The sequence below is a fragment of the Mya arenaria genome, chromosome 6 (assembly GCF_026914265.1).
Source record: "Mya arenaria isolate MELC-2E11 chromosome 6, ASM2691426v1".
Taxonomy (NCBI): Eukaryota; Metazoa; Mollusca; class Bivalvia; order Myida; family Myidae; genus Mya; species Mya arenaria.
Window position 1 is genome coordinate 47788833 of NC_069127.1, and position 24206 is coordinate 47813038.

At 36.9% G+C, this 24206-nt stretch overlaps 1 protein-coding gene across 2 annotated transcripts in view; it reads left to right on the forward strand.

Moving 5' to 3' along the window:
- Positions 1-309: 309 nt before the first annotated feature.
- The window catches only part of LOC128236988 (putative inhibitor of apoptosis), a 58146-nt gene continuing 34249 nt past the window's right edge, over positions 310-24206 (forward strand). Inside the window, exons 1-3 of one of the 2 annotated variants that reach the window (XM_052952153.1) lie at positions 310-533; positions 4470-5838; positions 16316-16476. In XM_052952153.1, coding sequence (XP_052808113.1) covers positions 4734-5838; positions 16316-16476 — 1266 coding nt within the window. In that variant the 5' untranslated portion in view covers positions 310-533; positions 4470-4733. Of the gene's footprint in view, positions 610-4469; positions 5839-16315; positions 16477-24206 lie in introns of both variants that reach the window. The other variant, XM_052952154.1, reaches the window with a different exon arrangement.

Sequence of the window (24206 nt, forward strand, 5' to 3'; positions counted from 1 at the left end):
AAGAGTCTTATGGGTAAGGCAACTCCGTTCTGGCAGTCATCATCATCCCACCGTCTAACAAAAAAACACCAGAGAGCCGAGCATTCTGGCGTAGTGAAACAAACACCAACAGATCCCTTCAGGGAAAAGCATGCTCGACCTTGAAGGGGTCCACTGGTCTTTATATACACTAACTTCTCTATTCTCACATAGCCCGGGCTTTGTTAATTTGCATATTACCAACCAAGTTTACATCCGGTATGAACGTACTTCCGTTTTATACGGAATATTATTATAAATGCACCTCGGCCGCTGTAGACCTCCGCCGCTTATAGCAGACCGTTACACTTCAACCAACAGGAAAGCAGAGCTTTCTCTGAAAGATTGTTGAAGTTCTAACTTACTATGCCTCACAGGATAGCCGAGCTTTCTAGCAAGAGCATATAAGTGGAGACTATGAACGCACATCCGCCGCATACAGCGGACCGTTACAATAGCACAAGAAAACTGAAGAGTATAAAGTTACGTTTATTTCTGTAATTTGGCATCTTTCGGTAAGTCCAGTATTCGGACTTTAGTAAACACCTGAGTCTAACGGATTTCGAAATAAATTGTTTGAAATTCTTAATGGTAACCTTATTAATATTTCTGTATTTGCTTTCATTATAAGTAACACGGAAGTAGTTTTCAAATTGGGATATAATTAGTTTAATTCATAACGTGGGTGGAGAACATGAAAGGTTTATCGTACCCTAGTTATTTTCATTCGGAACTCCTCGGCCATTTTTTCCAAAAACTCCGAATGAGTTATTTTGTACCCTACAGTTTCGGTTATTTCGTACCATTCACATACAACTATTTTGAAATTTTTCAATTCAAGTCAAGTCAAGTCAATATTTATTTATTGTCGGGTACTATCATTAACAGTTTAACATAAGTTATGAATAGCTTTTGACCGACATTATAAATAAATAGCATAATTTATGTAACTAATATATCACACACATCAGTTCATGCAAATAATAATATTCAGTATGTACACTAACATCTTGAAACAAATAATTCTTATAGTAAAATCACATAAACATATTTGGCAGTCGAAAGACATTAGACTATATAGAGAATGTAGGTAGATTAGCATAATTTATAGCATAAGTTAATCGAAAATACGAATCACAAGGTAATACGACAATGCATTAAGCATGGGAAATAAAACAAAAGAAGTCACAATTAATTAACATGATTTAAATCAAAGACACATTGAAAGAGACCGGCTGCCTAGGCAGTTAAAGCTCGCGAGGTCCCATCCAACATATCTTTGATTAAGACATTTTACAGCATGTTATATGACAGCATTCTTATATGCAAAATGAGCATTTGCAGTTATCTCCGCTCCATGCCCGGACTAAACTCTTGAAATGATTAAAATTAGTTTCTTCCCTAAAATGTTGTGGAAGGGAGTTCCAGAGTTTAGGGGCACCGGAGCGGAAAGAATTGCACCCATATGTTGTAGTTCTTACAGTTGGGATAGCAGCCATCATTTTATATCTAAAGTTAAAGGAATGTTCTTTTATTACCACTAAGTCATGTAGATACATTGGACCCTGCTTGTGGATAATTTTATGGGTTTCTATAGCAATGGACCTTAACCTTCTAAGCTTAAGAGTTGGCAACATTGATTTAGATCAAAAATTGCCTTGATCCAGAACTAACCAAGATCCGGAATACCCCTAACAACTGTAGTTATTTCGTAACATTTATTTTATTATTATGTTGTTGTTTTAGTCCAAATAATTGTACGTTGACAGATTTTTTTAAGATTTTTGATATGGCAAATCCTTCACGTACAAATTGTTTAGTATCAAAAGTGGGTAGTTGTTCCGATCAGGATTCCGGGTTAAAGCATATAGTGTCTATAAAATGTCATAAAAACAAGAAATATTACCAGATAATGTTTTTTTATATTAGTTCCGTACACAAAAAATAAATATCCAACTTATAATTATGAGTTTGACGGCTTTTCTTCATTTCATTCTGTCAAAACATAACGATACATACATGAAGGGCACATGCATTCGGTCTGAATCATAAAATTGAACCTAGTCCTGGCTTCCATAACTTAAATGTTGATATTTAATTTTTTGATGTTTACAACACATTAAAGTTATGGCGTAACCAACATATAAAAGTCAATCAGCAGTGCGTTCAGTAAAGCGAGCGTTTACAAAACGCTCGCAAACGCTTTGTTTTGTATCCCTGTTGCAACGCAGCTCATACACGTTGAGCGGCGAATCAAACAGCAAACGTTCGCTGCAAACATGCTTACTGAACGCGTTGCAATATCAACTGAGTATGATGACGCAATTGAATGACTCTGCAATTACATGACCATGATGACGTCACTGGATTCTATTTATAGCATTGGATTCACATTGTTCATTTAGTTGAAACCAATTGCAGTAAGGTTGAAAATACCTTTTGATAAGTAAAAACAATTAATTTATTCCAAATTTGTTATAAGTTATTTACTTATTATTTGAAATGGAAAAAATAACAGCAAAATAAACACTACATGTGTGAGCAAAATAAACACTACATGTGTGAGCAAAATAAACACTACTGTACATGTGTGGGGTCAAATGTAGGTTACATGGGTATTTTCTGAAAATCTTGTTATCACGTGATTAAATTTGAATACAGCTATGACCTAGTTAAGGAATGCTTATAATCGGATTTATTAAAATGATAAATTAACTATCTATAAAGCGTTTTTTGGTTTTGAAAATGTGTTTATGAACTACATTTTATTTCATTTACCTGAGGATATAGTTATTTTGTCTGTACAATGCATACAAATGAAATAACAGCGTGACATAAAAATGTCATGAATTCTGATAGGGTTTGGATACGGTGTTCTCTTCAGCTAACATGTCCAAAAAGCTAATATATAACGTGTTTGCTGAAGTTCTTTAGCTAAATTGAACCTAATATTCTGGATATGTAGTTCTTGCTTCCATAACTTTCATGTAGATATTTTTTATTATTTTTTATGTTTACTACACATTAACACATCCCAAAAGGTAATATATAACGTTTTCACTGAAGTTCTTCAACTAATATTCATGTGGTGTGTTTAAAAATAAAACACCTCATTTACTGTAATGTCCGGGATTACTTTCTAATTCCAGTTTGATAAGATACTGTAGAGATTTAGTTGGATTGTAGCCACTGTAGGTCACTTTCTGATGTGTCCAAAAGTAAATAAAATGGAAGAATTCCCTGGGTTTTTAAACGGTTAATATCTCACTAACTGCTTGATGAATTGCATTGAGACTTTATATCTTGGCAACTACTTGATGTATTACATTTAGATGTTACAGAAATTTTGAGAAAGTTGAGAAATCAATCATAAAATGAGGTGCTTTACTAAACAATGACTACTGATTTTGAACAATTACAATGTATAATCTTCAGTAATGATTGTTTAGCTACATCTGTCGGACGAAGTTGTACCCATTTAACAATTAAACATATGTATACAACAGTACTGTACACAACCATCCAACCTAAGATCAAAGTTAAAAGTAACTGTACTGGTATTTTGCATAAAATGCAAATTATGGCCATTTATTGTTCAACTTCAAAATTCTGGTTAAGCCTAACTTAAGGTTATGCTTGTTACCACATTTAAATTAATCTCAGCAAACACATAATGTAAAATATTGTATTGAAACTTAAGACATGCCCAACTATCTAACTTAATTAATTAATCAAGTATAATATCTCTATGAGACTCTATCTACATGTAATGGAAATTATTGCCTTTTATTATTTGACTCAGAAATTCTGGTTTTAAAACATCTTGCATGTAGCACATAATTTTTTTTTTTTTATACCAGTATAGGTTAATATCTGCTTGATGAATTGCATTGAGGTTAATATCAAAGGAGGTATTGCATTGAGATTTTATACAATGGTACTCAACCATCCAACCTAAGTAAGATAACTTTGTTGTATGCCTTATAAATGAATTTAAATGTTTTATATATTTTCATTTTTGTTGAAAAGGGGAGGGTGCTAAGTCAGAAAGGGCACTTTAATTAATATTGAATACGTGTTGTAAAGTCTTCTACCAATACAAATAGTTTGTTATGAAATAATTGAATGACCTTAGCTGTTATCTTTACCTCACTGTCAAAATTATGATTATATATTAATTATACATACTTATTTCTGAAATTGACTTGACAATATGTCTAATAAATATCAAATATAGTTAAAAACTTAATAATCATCAAGGCAGCTTTCTCAAACGAGAGGGCATAGCAGGGCATAGTAAAAAGACAGCAGGGTGCCAGAAAAGGGCAAAAGATGTCCATTTAGATGCACCTGACCTAATAGGCGATCTTTTTCATTTTTTTTCTATTTAAAATCTGCGACTTATGCTTTCCTGTACTCTAAACTTAAAATAAGATTATTTTCTTTTATAGTGAGATTAATCTACAGCAGCATACGGTTTGAATGGAATGTACGTCTGATATTCTATTAATAGAAAGGGAGATTGAAACTAGCAGATAGAAAGGAAACTGGGGACTCGAAGGGAAAAGGGACGAAGTTGTATTGAAATATCAGAGAAGGAATGTGTTTTGTTTAAGAAATTGTGTGATTTATTTGGTATTTAAGTTAGATTAGTGTGATATATTGATGTGAAGTGTTCGGAGGAAATGTAGGATTTATTGCTATGAGAATATATAATGGCAGAAAGTCTTACATCAAGTAGTTCATCCAGTAGCATTTTATCAAATACAAATTCAAACCTTAGTTCAAGAGACCTAGAGTCCATTCCCTGTGGTGAACAAAGTACTGGAACAAATCAAGCTGTGACACATTTTATCCCAAATCCACGTGTTCCAAATATTTACTCTCAAAAAAATCAACCAGCAGTATCTGCATCAGGTGTTTCTATTTATAAAGGCAGGAACCAGGAGGTATCAAGACACACAAGCACTCCTCCAGTTGTGTCAGCACAGACTTCATCTATACCAGCTCCGACATCTATACAAAGAACAAGTCGACCCATTATTGTACCAACCTTTATAGATAATCCCCAACCAAACGTCACCATTCATTCGGAAGAAGAAGAACCCCCTGAGGATATTGCCCCGGATCCTCGCGATTTTTACTCACAGTTTTACCGGGAGGATGATCGATTAAAAACATATTATGACTGGCCAGCAAATGCAGCTGTAACAAAACAAGAATTAGCCAAGAATGGCTTCATATATCAGCATACTGCCGACAGAGTGCAGTGTGTATTCTGTAGAGCATGTTTGTCAAACTGGGAGCGGGGTGATGTTGTAGAGAATGAACACAGGAAGCATTGTCCTGAATGTCCATTTGCATTCGGGTATGATACTCGGAATGTACCCATTGTAAGACGTTCGACCCAGAATGAGAACAGAAGGCCAGGTGGCACTGGTTCTCATGTGCAGCGCCATGTTGCCGAATCAATATCTAGACCGTCGGACCGAACCCAACCAATTACCTATAATACGACAGTGAAGGTTCCAGTGACAACAGATGACGTTGCTCGTCTGGCAAATCGCTTTGATTCTCATAGAATTCGAGAATCTCCCACTCCAGCAGGTGCCTTTGCCTTTTCTGGTCCTCAGTCTAGGCCAGTCGACCAAAGTGTGGCCAATTCCCCTTCCAGTCTATTGGGATCAGGAGGGGTGATTACAGAGCCCAAGTACCGTGAATGGGAAAATGAAAGCACAAGACTGATGTCTTTCCGTGGTTGGCCGGCACAGATGTCACAAATTCCAAGACAGCTAGTTGATGCAGGGCTGCTCTATATGGGTAGGTGGACAATAAAAATATAGATTATTGAATAATCATATGCTGCAAATGCTGTTTACCAAAGGTTTATTTATTTGGTCTTGCTAACAATAGCTTAATGTTCAGCACTATATTTACTCATCTACCAGAGCTGTAGTTATGTTTTTAGCCGAATTTTTCATCGAAAAATTACGGGTTACAGAATGGAGAAAACAGGGCCGGCGGGCATTAACAATTCTGCGTTAAAGTTTTCATTTTATGTAATAAAATCAAGAGTCTTTATCCAATGGTTATCAAACTTGGTCAGACTATTTGTCAGCATGTAATCTTGAATATATATGAATATGGGTCATCTCAGGTCAAAAACTAGGTCACTAGGTCAAATCTTTAGAAGAAATATTTCACAGTAATAAATTCAACAATTTTTATCAAATCTTAATGAAACACGAACGAAGTTTGAAGGAGGTATATTGGAGTCACCCTGTGGTCGGTCGGTCGGTCAGTCAGTCCGTCCGTCGGTCGGTCCGTTGCAATTTACCTTGTCCGGAGCATAACTTAAAAACTACTGGATAAAGTTGGATTAAACTTCATACAATGGTAGAGCATAATGAGAGGAAGTGCAGTGTACAATAACCATAACTCTATTATTGCCCTTTGTTACTTTTTTTGTCTGGAGTATAACTTGAAAAGTACTAAATGGAATTGATTGGTTTCTTCATACAATGGTAAAGCACAATGAGAGGTAGTGCAGTGTTCAAGAACCATAACCCTGCTTTAGCTAATTACTGTGTTATTGCCCTTTAGTTGTTTTTTATGCTTCCGAAGGTGGGCATATTAAAATCGCACCGTCCGTCCGTCCTTCTGTCTGTCCGTGTGTTTTGGCTCAATAACTCGTGTCCGGGCAACTTTCCCTTGTATGGACAGATTTTAAAATAACTTGCCACATGTGTTTGGCATACCAAGACAACGTGTCGCGTGCAAGAACCGTGTCCCTACCTCTTAGGTCAAGGTCACACTTAGGTGTTTATTCACAATGGAATGCTGCTTATAAGGACATAGAGTATAGGTTGTCGTGTCCGGACTGTAACTTTCCCTTGTATGGACAGATTTTAAAATAACTTGCCACTTGTGTTCGGCATACCAAGACGACGTATTGCGTGCAAGAACCGTGTCCCTACCTCTAAGGTCAAGGTCACACTTAGTGTTTATTCACAATGGAATGCTGCATATAAGAACATAGAGTATAGGTTGTTGTGTCCGGACTGTAACTTTCCCTTGTATGGACAGTTTTTAAAATAACTTGCCACATGTGTTCGGCATACCAAGACGACGTGTCGGGTGCAAGACCCGTGTCCCTAGCTCTTAGGTCAAGGTCACACTTAGCTGTTTATTCACAATGGAATGCTGCATATAAGGACATAGAGTGTAGGTTGTCGTGTCCGGGCTGTAACTTTCCCTTGTATGATCAGTTTTTAAAATAACTTGCCACATGTGTTTGACATACCAAGACGACTTGTTGCATGCAAGAACTGTGTCCCTTCCTCTAAGGTCAAGGTCACATTTAGGTGTTTATTCACAATGGAATGCTGCATATAACGACATATAGTGTAGGTTGTCGTGTCCGGGCTGTAACTTTCCCTTGTATGATCAGTTTTTAAAATAACTTGCCACATGTGTTTGACATACCAAGACGACTTGTCACATGCAAGAACTGTGTCCCTTCCTCTAAGGTCAAGGTCACATTTAGGTGTTTATTCACAATGGAATGCTGCATATAACGACATATAGTGTAGGTTGTCGTGTCCGGGCTGTAACTTTCCCTTGTATGGACAGATTTTAAAATAACTTGCCACATGTGTTCGGCATACCAAGAAGACATTTCGCTAAAAGACCCGTGTCCCTATTTCTTAGGTCAAGGTCACACTTAGTGTTTATTCACAATGGAATGCTGCATATAACGACATAGAGTATAGGTTGTCGTGTCTGGGCTGTAACTTTCCCTTGTATAGACAGATAATAAAATAACTTGCCACATGTGTTCGACATACCAAGACGACGTGTCGGGTGCAAGACCCGTGTCCCTATCTCTTAGGTTAAGGTCACACTTAGTGTTTATTCACAATGGAATGCTGCATATAAGGACATAGAGTATAGGTTGTCGTGTCTGGGCAGTAACTTTCCCTTGTATGGACAGATTTTAAAATAACTTGCCACATGTGTTCGGCATACCAAGACGACATGTCGGGTGCAAGACCCGTGTCCCTATTTCTTAGGTCAAGGTCACACTTAGTGTTTATTCAAAATGGAATGCTGCATATAACGACATAGAGTATAGGTTGTCGTGTCTGGGCTGTAACTTTCCCTTGTATAGACAGAAAATAAAATAACTTGCCACATGTGTTTGACAAACCAAGACGACGTGTCGGGTGCAAGACCCGTGACCCTATCTCTTAGGTTAAGGTCACACTTAGTGTTTATTCACAATGGAATGCTGCATATAAGGACATAGAGTATAGGTTGTCATGTCAGGGCTGTAACTTTCCCTTGTATGGACAGAATTTAAAATAACTTGCCACATGTGTTCGGCATACCAAGACGGCATGTCGCGTGCAAGACCCGTGTCCCTACCTCTAAGGCCAAGGTCACACTTAGGTGTTTATTCACAATGGAGTGCTGCATATAAGGATACAGAGTATTGGTTGTTATTATAACGTCTGGGCTGTAACTTTTTCTTGTATGGACAGATTTGAAAATAACTTACCAAGACGACATGTCACGTGCAAGACCCATGTCCCTACCTTTAAGGTGAAAGATACACTTAGTGTTTATTCACAATGGAATGCTGAATGTAAGGACATAAGAATGTAGGTTGTCAAGTATGGGTGGTATTTTTTTATGTTCAGAGGCAATTTAAAATAACTTGCCATATGTATTTGTTTGATCTTTAACTGTTCATGTACTGACCTTGTTCATAGGTCAATGTCACATTCGGGGGCATTCGTCACATACTGTGACAGCTCTTGTTTTGCTGTCCTTTTTATTTCCAGACTTTAACTTGCAAACTACTAGATGGAATTTATTAAAACTTAATACAATGGTAAAGCACAATGAGAGGAAGTGCAGTGCACAAGAACCATAACTCTATTTCAGCTAATTACAGAGTTACTGCCCTTCGTTACTTTTTCTTGTCCGGAGCATAACTTGAAAACTATTGGATGGAATATAATAAAACTTCATACAGTGATAGATCATAATGAGAGGAAGTGCAGTGTACAGGAACTGCAATTCTATTTCAGCCAATTACAGAGTTATTGCCCTTTGTTACTTATTTCTTGTCCAGAGCATAACTTGAAAACTAGCTGATGGAATGTAATAAAACTTTATACAATGGTACAGCACAATGAGAAGGAGTTCAGTGTACATGCCTTTTTCTGTGTTTTTTTTTGTCAAACTTTTGTCGGGAGTTACTTGCAAACTACTAGATGGAATTTCATAAAACTTCTTACAATGATAAATCATAATGGGAGGCGGCATTCGAGGGTATTAATCACCTTCAGTGATAGCTCTAGTTTTTCATATCTTGATGAAACTTGTTCAGAATATTTGTCTGCATAATATCTTGCTTATTTTTTTATATCGGTCATCCCGGGTCAAATTCTAGGTCAATAGGTCAAATCTTAGGAAAATCTTTCCATGTCATAAATTCAACATTTTTTGTCAAATCTTTATGAAACTTAGTCAGAATATTTGTCTGCATAATATCTTAAAAGTTTTTATATGGTTCATCCCCGGTCAAAATCTAGGTCACAAGGTCAAATATTAGGAGAAAGAATTCCACGGTCATAAAAATTCTTTAATTTTTGTCAAATCTTTATGAAACTTGGTCAGAATATTCTACATGTTGTCTTAAACATTTGTGAATATGGGTCACCTCAGTTCAAAAACTAGGCCACTAGGTCAAATCTAAGGAAATATTTTCCCAAAGTCATAAAAAAAATTCTATGCTTACTAAACCTATCAATAATAGTCAACAACTAAATTTAATTGCTATTTTATAAACACACATCCCTTGAATCATGAATTTCATGTCTACCCATATTTTTCAAAAATTTAAATTTTAATTAACTTTAAAAATATTTATGTACATGAAATCTTAGATCTATGATAAAGTGTGTCATCTAGGGTCAAAAACTAGGTCTCTGGGACAGATCTTATTGGAAAAGCTGATGTAATTATAAAATGTTCATTTTTCCTCACACAAATGGAATAGTTTCTGTTGATCAGGTTATTTGTATAAACAATATCTCCGATAAGTATAAATATGGGTCTTTTTGGTTAAAAATACTAGGTCACTAGCTCAAATCCTAGGTTTGCAAAATTGCATCGTCAAATAAAAAATTAGGCTTTAATGCGGCGTTGCCGCATTGGCGTCTTGTTTGGGCCAAAATTTAGCCCAATTCATTACTCTATTATTTATTTTTAATTATGGTACCAAAATTCCTCTCCAGGTAAATGAAGAAACAGATTGACCAAATCTGGAAGTATATTTCTATGCTCTCACTTGAATCCAGATAACTTATCTGGGCTGTCTTTCCACTGTCAGAGAATGTGGCCAGGGCCAATCCAAAGAGGAATTTTGCTAAAATTTAAAAGGGAGTTTTGAATTCATACAGTATTAGTTTACTTAATCATATTATAATAATCAAATTAATATATTCAGGAGGAATCACATGACTTCAAAGTTTTTTTTACATGGGTCACCTCAGGTTATAGTGAAGTTATTTAAAAAAAACCTTTTTTTGACAGAAAAAGAAATCGTTATGCCAAAATTTCAATTTGACTGAATTTTGTAGAACGATGCAACGCTGAAATTTTGGCCAAGGATTGCATCATTAAAATACAAGCAAATCAAAAATATTTCAGAGGTGTAGAAGCAGAAAATAGCATACCGGTAGTCTTTTATAGGCTAAGATATATTTTCATATCCTTTCTGTCAACTAATTACAGTACACTCAACGAGTTAGACCCACTTTCCATTTCCCTCCGCGGATTTTTGCTATCGCGGCCAACACAATGATTTTATCGACTGTCCGCGTTCCTCGGAGTTTGAATTTAAGGCCCTCGGAGGGTGATAAGTCGACCGAAGAATAACGAACTCGGAGGGGTTAACTCCGCGAAACTCTGCGGACACTAGATAAGAATCTACGCTGAAGTTATATTTATTTTATAAAAATTTTCAACAGATTACAACGGCTCCAGTAATTTGCTATTATTCTTTTTCCTCTGCCAGTTTTGCATGAAGTTAGCTTACCACAAGAATGCAGTCGTATTTCACTAGTTGCACATGCATCTTATAAACGTGTTTTTGCTAATGACTGATAAACACATTTCTTCCGAGAAAATCTAGGTTACACATTTTCGGAAAATCAGGAGGTCAAACACGCGTTCAAAGTTCACAGCGCATGGTTTTCACAGCGCATGGTTTTGAATGCCTTTTTGCCTCGTTTTCTGTGGAAAATTCCACGAAACGTCATAGCTATTTTTAACCACCAATAATAAATAGTATATTCTACATTGTATTGATCACGCGCTTGACGTCAGAAGTCATGGTTCAGAATCGTGTAAATAGTCGGCTGCTTTATGATGCAATAACTTAGTGGATATACTTTAATGATTCAATGTTTATAATTCAAGACAATATTCAATTGGCGTTTACGGACATAAATACAAATTAAACGTTGGTCTATGTAAGAATCTTTTACGCTTAACAATGTGCATAAGCATAAAAATAAATAACTTCTAAACAAGAATGATTTCTTGCTTATCTGATTAGACACGGAGTTCCGCTGCGGGATCATAAAATCGGACGATTCTCAACACTATCGTTTATATTAAACTCGGCGGTAAGCCAGCCACTCGGAGGAACTCGGGGGGATTTTAGCGAGGGCAACAGTTTTACCCTCAGAGGAAACCCGCGATCATCGACTTTATCCCTCGGAGTGAGCGAGGAAAGTGGGTCTAACTCGTTGAGTGTACTGTATGAGACTCTAAGTAAGTTGTCTTTCTATATGTATATCATCTTCTTTCAGAAATTAACAATTAAAAGGAAACACTCATGTTTGGATATATGCTTAAATTCCTTTTCTTGACACAACTCGTATATTATTTGTTTTATTATGTATGTCACATATTTTGGGCCGGTGGTTAACATATAAACTGATAGGATATTTTAAAGTTTTCAACGACCACAAACATCAACTGCAAAAGACAACCATGTGACATACATTTTAACTCGCCTAAGCACAAGTTTTGTTTAAAACTATGTCTTGATAATTATTATGAATGTGTAAAAATGAAAGTATCATTGTAAGTTGTAAACCAGGAGGAAAAAAACACAATGAAAATAGAATAAAACAATAATAAATATATAAATGCTGTTGAATATCCTTTGGGATATAAAATAAAATGAATTAAAAAAACATTATGAACATCCTCAAGCTCTATTGTAGGCAGTAATAGCAACCTAAAATGGTTTTAAAGATAACTCTCAATCTTTAAGAAAACCATCCGCGGGCTTTAGAACTTGCCTCATTCGAAAACAGTGCTGAGAACCATGTTTTTAAATAAAACTATCAAAAAAAAGTAAATGAAGCAAGTTTAAATTGATACATTTCTTCTTTCTAGTAATTCCTTTCACTCATGGAAATTTACTCTGAATAAAAAATTAAATATAGATTGATAAATAATGATTTTTATGCCCCCTTTTGAAAAAAGTGGGGTATATTGTTTTGCACATGTCGGTCGGTCGGTCGGTCGGTCGGTCGGTCTGTCTGTCGGTCGGTCGGAATACCAAATGGTTTCCGATCAATAACTTGAGAACGCTTTGACTGAGGGACCTCATACTTGGTATGTGTATTGGTCATCACCAGCAGATGAACCCTATTGATTTTGAGGTCAGTGGGTCAAAGGTCAAGGTCAGTGTGACCTTAACATGAAAAACGGTTTCCGATCAATAACTTGAGAACGCTTTGACCCAGGGACCTCATACTAGGTAGGCTTATTGGTCATGACCAGCAGATGAACCCTATTGATTTTGAGGTCAGTGGGTCAAAGGTCAAGGTCAGTGTGACTGTAAGCTGAAAAAAGGTTTTCTGATTGTCCATATTTTTTTAATGCATGCACAGATGATTGGGATTGATGTATAAATGTTTGTATAGAAATGATTTTCTTTTATGTTACTATTTTAGTTGGGCATTTATTTGCCTTCTTAAGTTATCATAAGTAAAGTACATCTTATGCAATTTTGGAGAAAATTTGCCTCAAGCTCCTCTATCCACTAAGTGCCATGTTTGTTTCAAACTAAGATAGATGATCATCAAGGATATATTTTCTTCAGTAAAGTTTTAAAGTAAGAGTATTGTTCTGATATTTGTCTTATATAGTAGACAGTAGAAATTTATATGTCACTAAATGCATGAGTTGAAGTATCAGTTTTCAGTGAACATCTAGTTTAATTATGCCCCCCTTCGAAGCAGAGGGGTTATATAATTGCTTTGCACATGTCGGTCGGTCTGTTGGAAGACCAAAGCTTGTCCGAGTGATAACTCAACAATTCCCGGACCTATGGTCATCAAACTTGACATGAAGATTAGGTATGACCAGTAGATGACCTGCCTCATATGCATCCAATGACAAATCAGCTGTCATTTCAGTCCATGCATATTTCATTCAATTGTCCAAATATTTCTGGCAACTTGGCGCTCAGGGGGCATAATGTTTGACAAACATCTCTTGTTATTTTAATGCATAACAGCTACGTGGCCACAACGAACTTCCACAGTTAAAAAAGCGCATTTTTTTTTTTATCTGTATAAAAATTATGTGCTTTTTTGTTTGTTTTGATCATTAAAGGCAAATTTTTATGAGTTAAACATGATTATGCATTAAAAATAAGTAAAAATGCTCGTTTTACACCATATGTTATGTACTTGTGTCGAGTTCATAGATACCATGTTGTACTCAAGTTAAAGGTGCAACTGTAATACAGGAATGTCAACAGGATATTTCATATTAAACCCTGCAGGAGTGGTTTACACTTTTATGATCATTTTAAAGCTTAAATCTACAAAATGTGGGATAAACAAGCTGGGAAACCTAAATCAGTGAGATAGTGTTGAGGATTTGTACATGTATATAGTTTTACAAGTTATATACATAATTGATACTACTGTGTGTACTTATCTTGTTACATTCAAGACAATGGATGCTCATGTCCATGGGTGACAAGTGCTTGAAGTATTTCCTAAACCAGTGAGCCATTTTCAATAATTGTTATTTTAAGTTATTATTCTCTCATTCAAAACAGCATGACCCAGAGGTTTGAAATTTGGTAAAAATGTTCCGTTAAAGGAAGCTATGAATCTATATTTAGGGCTCAACAATCTTCTAAATATTGGCGAGGACTCCCAGTTGAAGGCTTGGAAATTCACAACCTTGTGTCAATGTTACTTTTTTGGTCACATTTTCAATCAGTCTTCTAGTAAAATGAATTATTTTGATACAAATTTCAACAGTCTAGAGAAAATCTTCCAAAATTTAAGGCAAGAATGTTCATGCTCTAAGTTCCAATGTTTTAATATACCTGTAATTATGCCCCCCTTCAAAGAAGAGGGTTATATTGCTTTGCACATGTCGGTCAGTAGGTCGGTCGGTCGGTTGGTAGACCAAAGCTTGTCCGAGTGATAACTCAACAATTCCTTGACGTATGGTCATCAAACTTGACATGAAGGTTGGGCCTGACCAGTAGATGACCCTTATTGATTTAAGGACTCATTGGGTCAAAGGTCAATGTCACAGTGACCTTTAATGGTAAAATAATTTTAAAGCTTGTCCGAGTGATAACTCAACAATGCCTAGACCTATGGTCATCAAACATGATATGGAAGTTGGGCCTGACCAGTAGATGACCCCTATTGTCTTTGGGGGTCATTGGGCCAAAGGTCAAGGTCACAGGGACCTTGAATGGTAAAAGGTTGTCCGAATGATAACTGGACAATGTCTAGACCTATGGTCATCAAACTTGATATGGAAGTTGGGTCTGACCAGTAGATGACCCCTATTGTTTTTGGGGGTCATCGGGTCAAAGGTCAAGGTCACAGTGACCTTGAATGGTAAAAGGTTGTCCGAGTGATAACTCAACAATGCCTGCACCCATGGCCCTCATACTTGACTTGGAGGTTGGGCCTGACCAGTAGATGACCCCTATTGATTTTGGGGGTCATCGATACAAAGATCAAGGTCACAGTGACCTTAAATGGTAAGAGGTTGTCTGAGTGATAACACGACAATGCCTGCACCGATGGCCCTCATACTTGACATGAAGGTTGGGCCTGACCAGTAGATGTTCCTATTGACTTTGGGGGTCATTGGGCCAAGGTTAAAGTCACAGTAACCTTTGACACAAAAAAATCTTCTCTGAGTGATATCTCAACAATGCCTGAGCCTATGATCATCAAACTTGACATGGATGTTGGGCCTTTCAGTAGATGACCCTTATTGATTTTACGAGTCATAGGGTCAAAGGTCAAGGTCACAGTGACCATGAATGGTAAAAGGTTGTTCAAGTGATAACTCCACAATGCCTGCACCCATGGCCCTCAAACTTGACTTGGAGTTGCATCTGACCTGTAGATGACCCCTTATGATTTTAGGGGTCAAAGGGTAAGGTCACAGTGACTTTGAACAAAAAAAGTTTGTCTGGGTGATAACTTGACAATGCCTGCACCCATGGCCTTAAACTTGACATTTAGGTTTTTGGTGACCAGCTGATGACTCCTATGGATTTTGAGGTCATAGAGTCAAAGGTCATGGTCATAACACACTCTATCCTCACACTTGCATGGTCATAATCTTAAAACTGCCTTAACGGCATCCATTGTCAGTTACAAATCAGCTGTCATTTCGGTCCATGCATATTTCATTCAGTTGTCCATAAGGGGGGGCATAATGTTTGACAAACATCTCTTGTTTATAATAGGAACCACTTTAAAATCTTCTTTTCTAAAAAACAAAACCCAGTCTACCAAAATCCTTCAAAATTGTGCCCCTTGGTTCTCTTTGTTTTTTTATAAAATGATATAAGCAAAACATCTTATTTTTTCTGCAAGGCCCATAGGATTGGTATTCGGTAACCAGCAGGTATGTAGCATCTTTTAGTTGTTTATTTCCACATTCCTTCAAATTATGCCCTGGGTCTGTGGTCCAAGGGATCACATGTATGAAGTTTGGAAAGTCTGTACAGTTTTGACAACATATTTTAATAGTGTCCTTGGATGGTCTTTTATATGATTTTTTTTACCTTATGTCTAAAGCTACAACATTTTAAATTGGACCATGTGCACAGAATAACTGGTGTTCATATAACTGAGCTTAATGGTAACAGTAAGAAAAGCTCCTTTGTTTAGAATAAAAAAATCCACTTTGAACCTCGCATATTCAGGTGAGGGTGACCGTTGCAAGTGTTACTGGTGCGGGGGAGAGCTGTATGACTGGGAACCAGAGGATAATCCCTGGGTAGAGCATGCCAAGTGGTTCCCGCAATGTGGCTACGTACACAACAAGAAGGGTGTCGCCTTCATCAACACAATCAGAGGGGAACAGGTCAGTCACATTCTGCATTTAATGTTAACTTTACGAAGTTCCCCTTAAAGGGAATTATCCCTGCAATTAGTTTTTAGCTCTACTGGCCAAAGGCCAGAAGAGCTTATGCGATGGTAATGTGTACGTAGTATGTGCATCCGTGCGTCCGTGCGGTCGTGCGTTCGTGCGTCTGTAAACAATTGCTTGTGAACACGATACAGTGTTCAGTTTTGATTGTATCTCGATGAAACTTGTACAGTATTTAGATATCCATTAGAGCTGGGTTCCTTTCGAAAACCAGCCAGATCCGCCCATGCATGCCTAGATTATGGCCCTTGATAGTATAAAAAAATGCTATTGTGTAAACAATTAGTTGTGAACACGATACAGTCTTCAGTTTTTATTGTATCTCAATGAAACTTGTACAGTATCTAGATATCCATTAGAGCTCGGTTCCTTTCGAAAGCCAGATCCGCCCATGAAAGTTTTAAAGAAATGCTCTCTATTTTTAGCCAGGTCTGCATGAGCGAATTCTATTTTTAGCCAAGTTTACATGTACATGTAAATTCAAGTCTAGAGTTAAGGGAGACAATTTGCAAGTCTAGGATTTGAGAGACAATTTGCTTTTTGCTTCTGCAGCTGATTTTGTGAATTACTCTGCCTTGTTCTTGTTGAAAGCCCAAAGGCCATTTTTTAGCTTTAAGTTCTGTAGTTTGCGCATTCATATTAACAAAATTGGTTGTGAATGTTTAAGTTATGCACCTGGTGTCATTACTGGCCACACCCAGGGTTCACAGGTTTGGTAAACATAAATCTGGAAAGGTTTGAAAATCTTTTTGTGTGTTCGTGCATCCATCTCAGCACAATTGATTGTGAATGTTTGTTCAAATTGATCAATGTTGTCCTAGGATGCCCTTGACTTTGACCTTTTGACCAACTTTTTTTAACTTTTAAAACTACAGAAATTTTTACTATGAGTACAGTTTTGAAAGCATTTTTTTTTTTGTCAGATGACTTTTACTTGGCACATATTAAAATAGTTCATGGAACTAATCTGCTTACAATACTTTCTGGGCTCAGATGTTGAACGTGCTACGTTTTCAGGTAAGCCAAACACAAAACATAAACCATATGTCTGTTGCCTTTTACCCATACATACATGCTCTGGATTGATATGACCACAAAAGCTATGCCAGTAGAGCATAGGCCCTTTTGGGCCTCTTGTTTTCGTCTATATCTAAGCATAGTTTTCCCTGTTAGTTACACAAGTTCCATGATCATAGTAGCGGCACACTTTCTGAAGCGATGATAGAATATATTTCTTGATTGACTTGTTCGAAAGTGATAAGCTTAGTCCATTGATCAATATAAATGAATCTGGATTCATCCAGTATGAGAGCCTCAAATATTGTGTCAGTGATGGATGAAAAATAGCTATTCCATGAGATGGCCCTAATGTCTTATAACATCAGGGATATTTCCCCTTTAAATAAGTACAATTTTTTTTTTTACAAAATGTTATGTAGGGTGTAAGAATAAACAAAACAAATATAAGGTCAGGATAATTGACAAAATGATGTAGAAACTTTGGAGGTATTCATTCGAGTTCACATGTGTGATAAATGTTTTGCTACTTTAAAGCTGCACTCTCACAGATATACTGTTTTTACAACTTTTTAGCTCACCTGTCACATAGTGACAAGGTGAGCTTTTGTGATCACAATTTGTCCGGCGTCCGGCCGTCGTCCGTCCGTAAACTTTTACTTTAAACGACATCTCCTCATAAACCGCTTAGCCAATTTCATCCAAACTTCACAGGAATGTTCCTTGGGTGGTCCCCTTTGAAAATTGTTCAAAGAATTGAATTCCATGCAGAACTCTGGTTGCCATGGCAACGGAAAGGAAAAACTTTAAAAATCTTCTTCTCCAAAACCACAAGGCCTAGAGCCTTAATATTTGGTATATAGCATCATCTAGTGGTCCTCTACCAAAATTATTAAAACTATCCCCCTGGGGTCAAAAATGGCCCCGCCCCGGGGGTCACTTGTTTTACATAGACTTATATAGGGAAAACTTTAAAAATCTTCTTCTCAAAAACCATAAGGCCTAGAACCTTGAAAATTGGCATGTGTCATCATGTAGTGGTCCTCTACAAAATTTGTTCAAATTATTCTCCTGGGGTCAAAAATGGCCCCGCCCCAGGGGTCACTAGTTTTATTAGATAGTGTTATATAGTAAATCTTTAAAAATCTTCTTCTCCGAAACTGTAAGGCCCAGGGCTTAGATATTTGGTATACAGCATCATCTAGTGGACCTCTACCAGATTTGTTCAAATTATTGCCACAGGGTCAAAATTGACCCCGCCTAGGGGGTCCTTGTTTTTACGTAGTGTTTTATAGTAAATCTTTAAAAATATTCTTCTCCAGAACCGTAAGGCCAGGAGCTTAGATATTTGGTATACAACATCATCTTGTGGACCTCTATCAAAGTTGTTCAAATTATTGCCACAGGGTCAAAATTGGCCCCGCCCTGAAAGTTATTTGTTTTTAGCTCCACTGGCCGAAGGCCATGGAGCTTATGTCGTCACAGATTGTCCGTCGTGAGTTCGTGCGTGCGTGCGTGCGTGCGTGCGTGCGTAAACTTTTACTTTAAACGACATCTCCTCTGAAACTGATCAGCGGATTTTGACAAAACTTCACAGGAATGTTCCTTTGGTGGTCCTTTACCAAAATTGCTCAAATGGTTCCGGTCCATTGCACAATATGGCCGCCAGAGCTAAAAATAGCAAAATCTTTAAACGACATCTCCTCTGAAACGGTTCGGCAGATTTTGATGAAACTTGACAGTAATGTTCCTTGGGTGGTCCTTTATTAAAATTGCTCAAATGGTTCTGGTCCATTGCACAATATGGCCGCCACAGCTAAAAATAGCCACAAATTGCCTGCGTCACAATTTTGACATAATCTTTATGAGACTTAATAACAAGGGTCATCTCAACAAAATCTTTGACAAAATGGCCCAAATGGTTCCGTTCCGCTGCACAACATGGCAGCCAGAGCTAAAAATAGGAAAAACCTTTACACCACTTCTCCTCAGAAACCGATGATCAGATTTTGATGAAACTTGACAGAAATGTTCCTTGAGTGGTCATTAACCAAAATTTGTTAAATGGTTCCAGTCCACTGCACACCATGGCTGCCAGAGCTAAAAAATAAAAAAAACTTTATAAGACTTGTCGTCGAAACCGATGACCTTTTTTCGATAAAACTTGACAGAAATGTTTGTTTGGTGCTCCTTTACTCAAATTGCCCAAATCATTTCGGTCCACTGCACAACATGGCAGCCAGAGCTATTAAAGTAAAAAAATTTTTTAAATAACTTCTCCTCAAAAATTGATGATTGTATTTCTATGAAACTTGATGAAAATGTTCGTTAGATGGTCTTTGCTTGAACCTTTTGGCCAGTGGAGCACAGGCACTGATGTGCCTCTTGTTATATAGTCTTATATAATAAAACTTTAAAAATCCTCAAAATATAAGACCTAGAGCTTTCATATTTGGTATATAGTGTTACCTAGTGGACCTACACCAAAGGTATTCAAATTATTGTCCCGGGGTCAAATTGGCCTTGCTCAGGGGGTCATTTGTTTTTACATTGTCTTGTCACATAAACATCTTTTCCTCTGAAAGTAAAGGTCAGAATGACTCCATACTTGATATGTAGCATCCTTACATGGTCCTCTCTCAACTTTGTTCAAATGGTTTTGTTTGGCCCCTTTTAGGGGTCACCAGAGCAAAAAATAGAAAAACCTTTAAACAACTTGATCTTATTAACTGCTTGATGGATCTTCAAGTCTGAAGCATCCTAGCATGGAGCTAAAATTAGTAAAAAAAACTTTTTCTTCGCATGAACCCCTTGATAGATCTTCAGCAAATTTGTTTTGAAGTGTCCTTGCATGGACCTCTCTTAAATTTGTTCACATAATTTTGTTTGGCCCCTTTTAGCTAAAAATAGAGTAAAAAACGATTATTCTTGTGAACCTCTTGATGGATATTTACCAAATTTGGTCTGAAGCACCCTTGCATAGACTTCTCTCAAATGTATTAAAATAATTTTGTTTGGTCTCTTTTATTTTCATATTTCTTATAATATGCATGAATGTTCTCAAAATGTCAAGACTTAAATCATTGTTGTGTACGCTAAATTACTGAAATACGACGATAATTATCGAAATACACAAGACAGTTATCAAATTATGCCTTATATACAATTTTTTGTTTGATTTTTACTTCAATATATGTTGTAAATACTAGTGTTGGGAATCGGTTGCAATTTTACTATCGATGATCGGTTCCACTCAAGTAACTGATTATCGATAGTACAATCAGTTTTTAAAATACTAGATAGTACCTGAGTTGTAGTTTTATTCATGTAGAGTATTAAACTCTTAATCATTATATGCATATACCTTATGTCTATGATTGAAGTTATTAAGTGTTGTTGTATAAAAAATAGTTCATTTCCTTGCTCATTGTGGCTTTCATCAGCCATTTTGTTAAAGATAACATCTTAACACTTACTAAAAAAATTTTTTTCGATAATCGATTATAACTAAATACCATCGATTGTCGCCAATTTCAGACCCAACCAATCGATTTTCGATTATAATCGATCATCGGAACATCACTAGTAAATACTTTACCAACCTCAATTTTTCGGCTCCGATTTTTACATTTTTCCGCTGCGTCCTATCTTATATATTAAGGGTTTTTACCCCGTTTTTTTTTTTCAACTATTTTTTTGGCCTGTGTCCTATCTATGCTAGCGTCCTATACATGATATAATACGGTACCTTTCAGCCAAGTCAAAAAAAAAGAAAACAACATATGCTGCAAATTTGTTTTTCCATCATTTCCATTCTTCGAATGAATAATCCAGGAATTTGTTCTTTACAAATCACTGATACTCTTTTTTTCATGTCTTGAATTTCACAATTTATTGTTAACACAATGCTCTAGTATCAAGAAGAACAACAAACTGTTCCTAAAATAATCTAAAACCTTAGTACAGTGCTCCAGCGAGCCCCTTTTGAGGGCGGTTACCTCTAAGTTGAAGGTCACACTTAGTGTTTATTCACAATGGTATGCTGCATATAAGTACATGGAGGTTAGGCTGTCGTAACCGGGCTGTAACTTTCTCTTGAATGGACAGATTTTAAAATGACTAGCCACATATTTTCGACATACTAAGACGACATGTCGTGTGCAAGACCCATGTCCCTACCTCTAAGGTGAAAGATACACTAAGTGTTTATTCACAATGGAATGCTGAATATGAGGACATAAGAGTGTAGGCTGTCAAGTATGGGTGGTATTTCAGAGGCAATTTATAATAACTTGCCATAACAATTTGACACGTAAAGGCAAGATCAACTTTTCATGTACTTGTTCATAGGTCAATGACACATTCGGGGGCATTCGTCTCATACTGTGACAGCTCTTGTTCAATATTCTTTGAGAAACAAGCTATATTGATAACAAAGGTTAAACTCTTTTACTCAGGTGAGCGATTTAGAGCCATCATGGCCCTCTTGTTTATTTTTAGCTCTACTGGCCAAAGGTCAGAAGAGCTTATGCAATGGTCATGTGTACGTCGTATGTGCGTCCGTGCGTCTGTGCATGCGTCAGTGCGTCCGTAAACAATTGCTTGTGAACACGATACAGTCTTCAGTTTTGATAGTATCTCGATAAAACTTGTACAGTAAAGTAAAAAAGTAAAGTAAAGTGTTTGTTTATTATAGTGTCACCCGTCTTAGTTAAGGGCCAGCCCGTTGGGCTTATGAGACACCTACATTCGTGAACATCTTAACCCTGATTCCTTATCCCAAATGCCAAGCGCCTGGCAGGAAGGCAATCGGTACCCCTCGATTTAACTAGCTGCTAGGTCGGCAACCGGCCATGTCAGAACAAGCCCCTTGTGAGACTCGAACCTTCGACCTCCCGCTCCGTAGGCGGACGCCTTAACCACAAGGCCGCGGAGTTTACAGTATTTAGATATCCATCAGAGCTTGGTTCATTTCGAAAACCAAAAAATGCTATTTTTAGCTAACCTAGTTTTAGCCAAGTCTACATGAGTGAAGTCTATTTTTAGCCAAGTTTACATGTAAAGTCAAGTCTAGGATTAAAGGGAGACAACTTGCTTTTTGGTTCTGCAGTTGGTTTTGTGATTTACTCTGCCTTGTTCTTGTTGAAAGGCCAAAGGCCATTTTTTAGCTTTATTGGCCAAATTGTCTGTATTTTGCGCATTCATCTTAACAAAATTGGTTGTGAATGTTTATTCAAATTATGCCCCTTGGGTCATAACTGGCCACGCCCCAGGGTTCACAGGTTGGGTATACTAAAATTGGGAAATGTTTGAAAATCTTTTGGTGTGTTCGCTCATCCATCTTAGCACAATTGCTGGTGAATGTTTGTTCAAATTATGCCCCTATGGTCATTACTGGCCACGCCCCCGGGTTCACAGGTTTGGTATACTTAAATTTGGAAATGTCTGAAAATCTTTTTGTCGGAAACTGCTACGCAAACATTTGCTATTTTGAGTAAGGCACAATTTAGCGGTCTGCTTCCATGGTTGTTCAAATTATGCCCCTGTGGTCAAAACTGGCACTGCCCCGGGGGTCACAAGTTTCCTAAAGACCTATTTAAGAAATATTTTCAAAATCTTCCTGTTTCAAACCACACGGCTCATACCTTTGATATTTGTTGTGGAGCATCATATTATGACTGTTTAGCAAAACAGTTGAAATTATGCCCCTTGGGCAAAAGCTGGCCCCGACCCTTTTGACCTACTTTTTTTTTTTTAAAGCTACAGCAATGATATTTGGACCATGTGCACAGTTTTACAAATGAGCATCAATGTTGTCCTCGGATGTCCTTGACTTTGACCAACTTTTTTATTTTTAAAGCTACAGAAATGAAATTTTGACCATGATTACAGTGTTGAAAGCATTTTTTTTTGTCAGATAACCTTTACTTGGCACATATTAAAATAGTTTATGCAACTAATCTGCTTACAACACTTTCTGTCCTCAGATGTTGAACGTGCAACGTTTTCAGGTAACACAAAACATGAACTATATGTTTGTTGCCTATTACCCATACATGCATGCTCTGGATTGAAAATGACGTCAAGAGCCATGCCAGTAGAGCATCTATATATAGGCCCTTATGGTATTGATGAAACGATAATCAAGTACAATCGATTAATCGTCGCTGGCAATGCTATATCGGCGAGAATCGATAGTGGTTGTCCAAAATCGATGTCGCTAATGTTACTTCCGGTAACTACGTATTTTTTTGTTCTGTGGCAAAAGTCGAGTGAATGTAAATTTTTCTTTCAGGTAAATTCTCGTTGAGTTAATTTAAACAAGAGATGTCACTCTCTTATACAATTGATGTGAAATGTAAACACTTTTGCTTAAAAACTTAAAACCTCTTCTAAAATTACAAATTAATCTTAATTGTTTATATATTTCATAAAACATTCTTCAATAACCTGTCTCTATGATGTAGTGGATCCGGTCTTTCCTGTAAATATTGGGGATCCCGGCTCGATACATTCTGTTTTTGAAACCGTTTTTGGTTTGTAATTAACTAAATTACTTTTTTGTTGAAAGTTTTATGAAATTAAGATGTTCTAATGAAATGATGAATTTAACAGGTTCACAAAAATTTGATATGCATTTACATGTA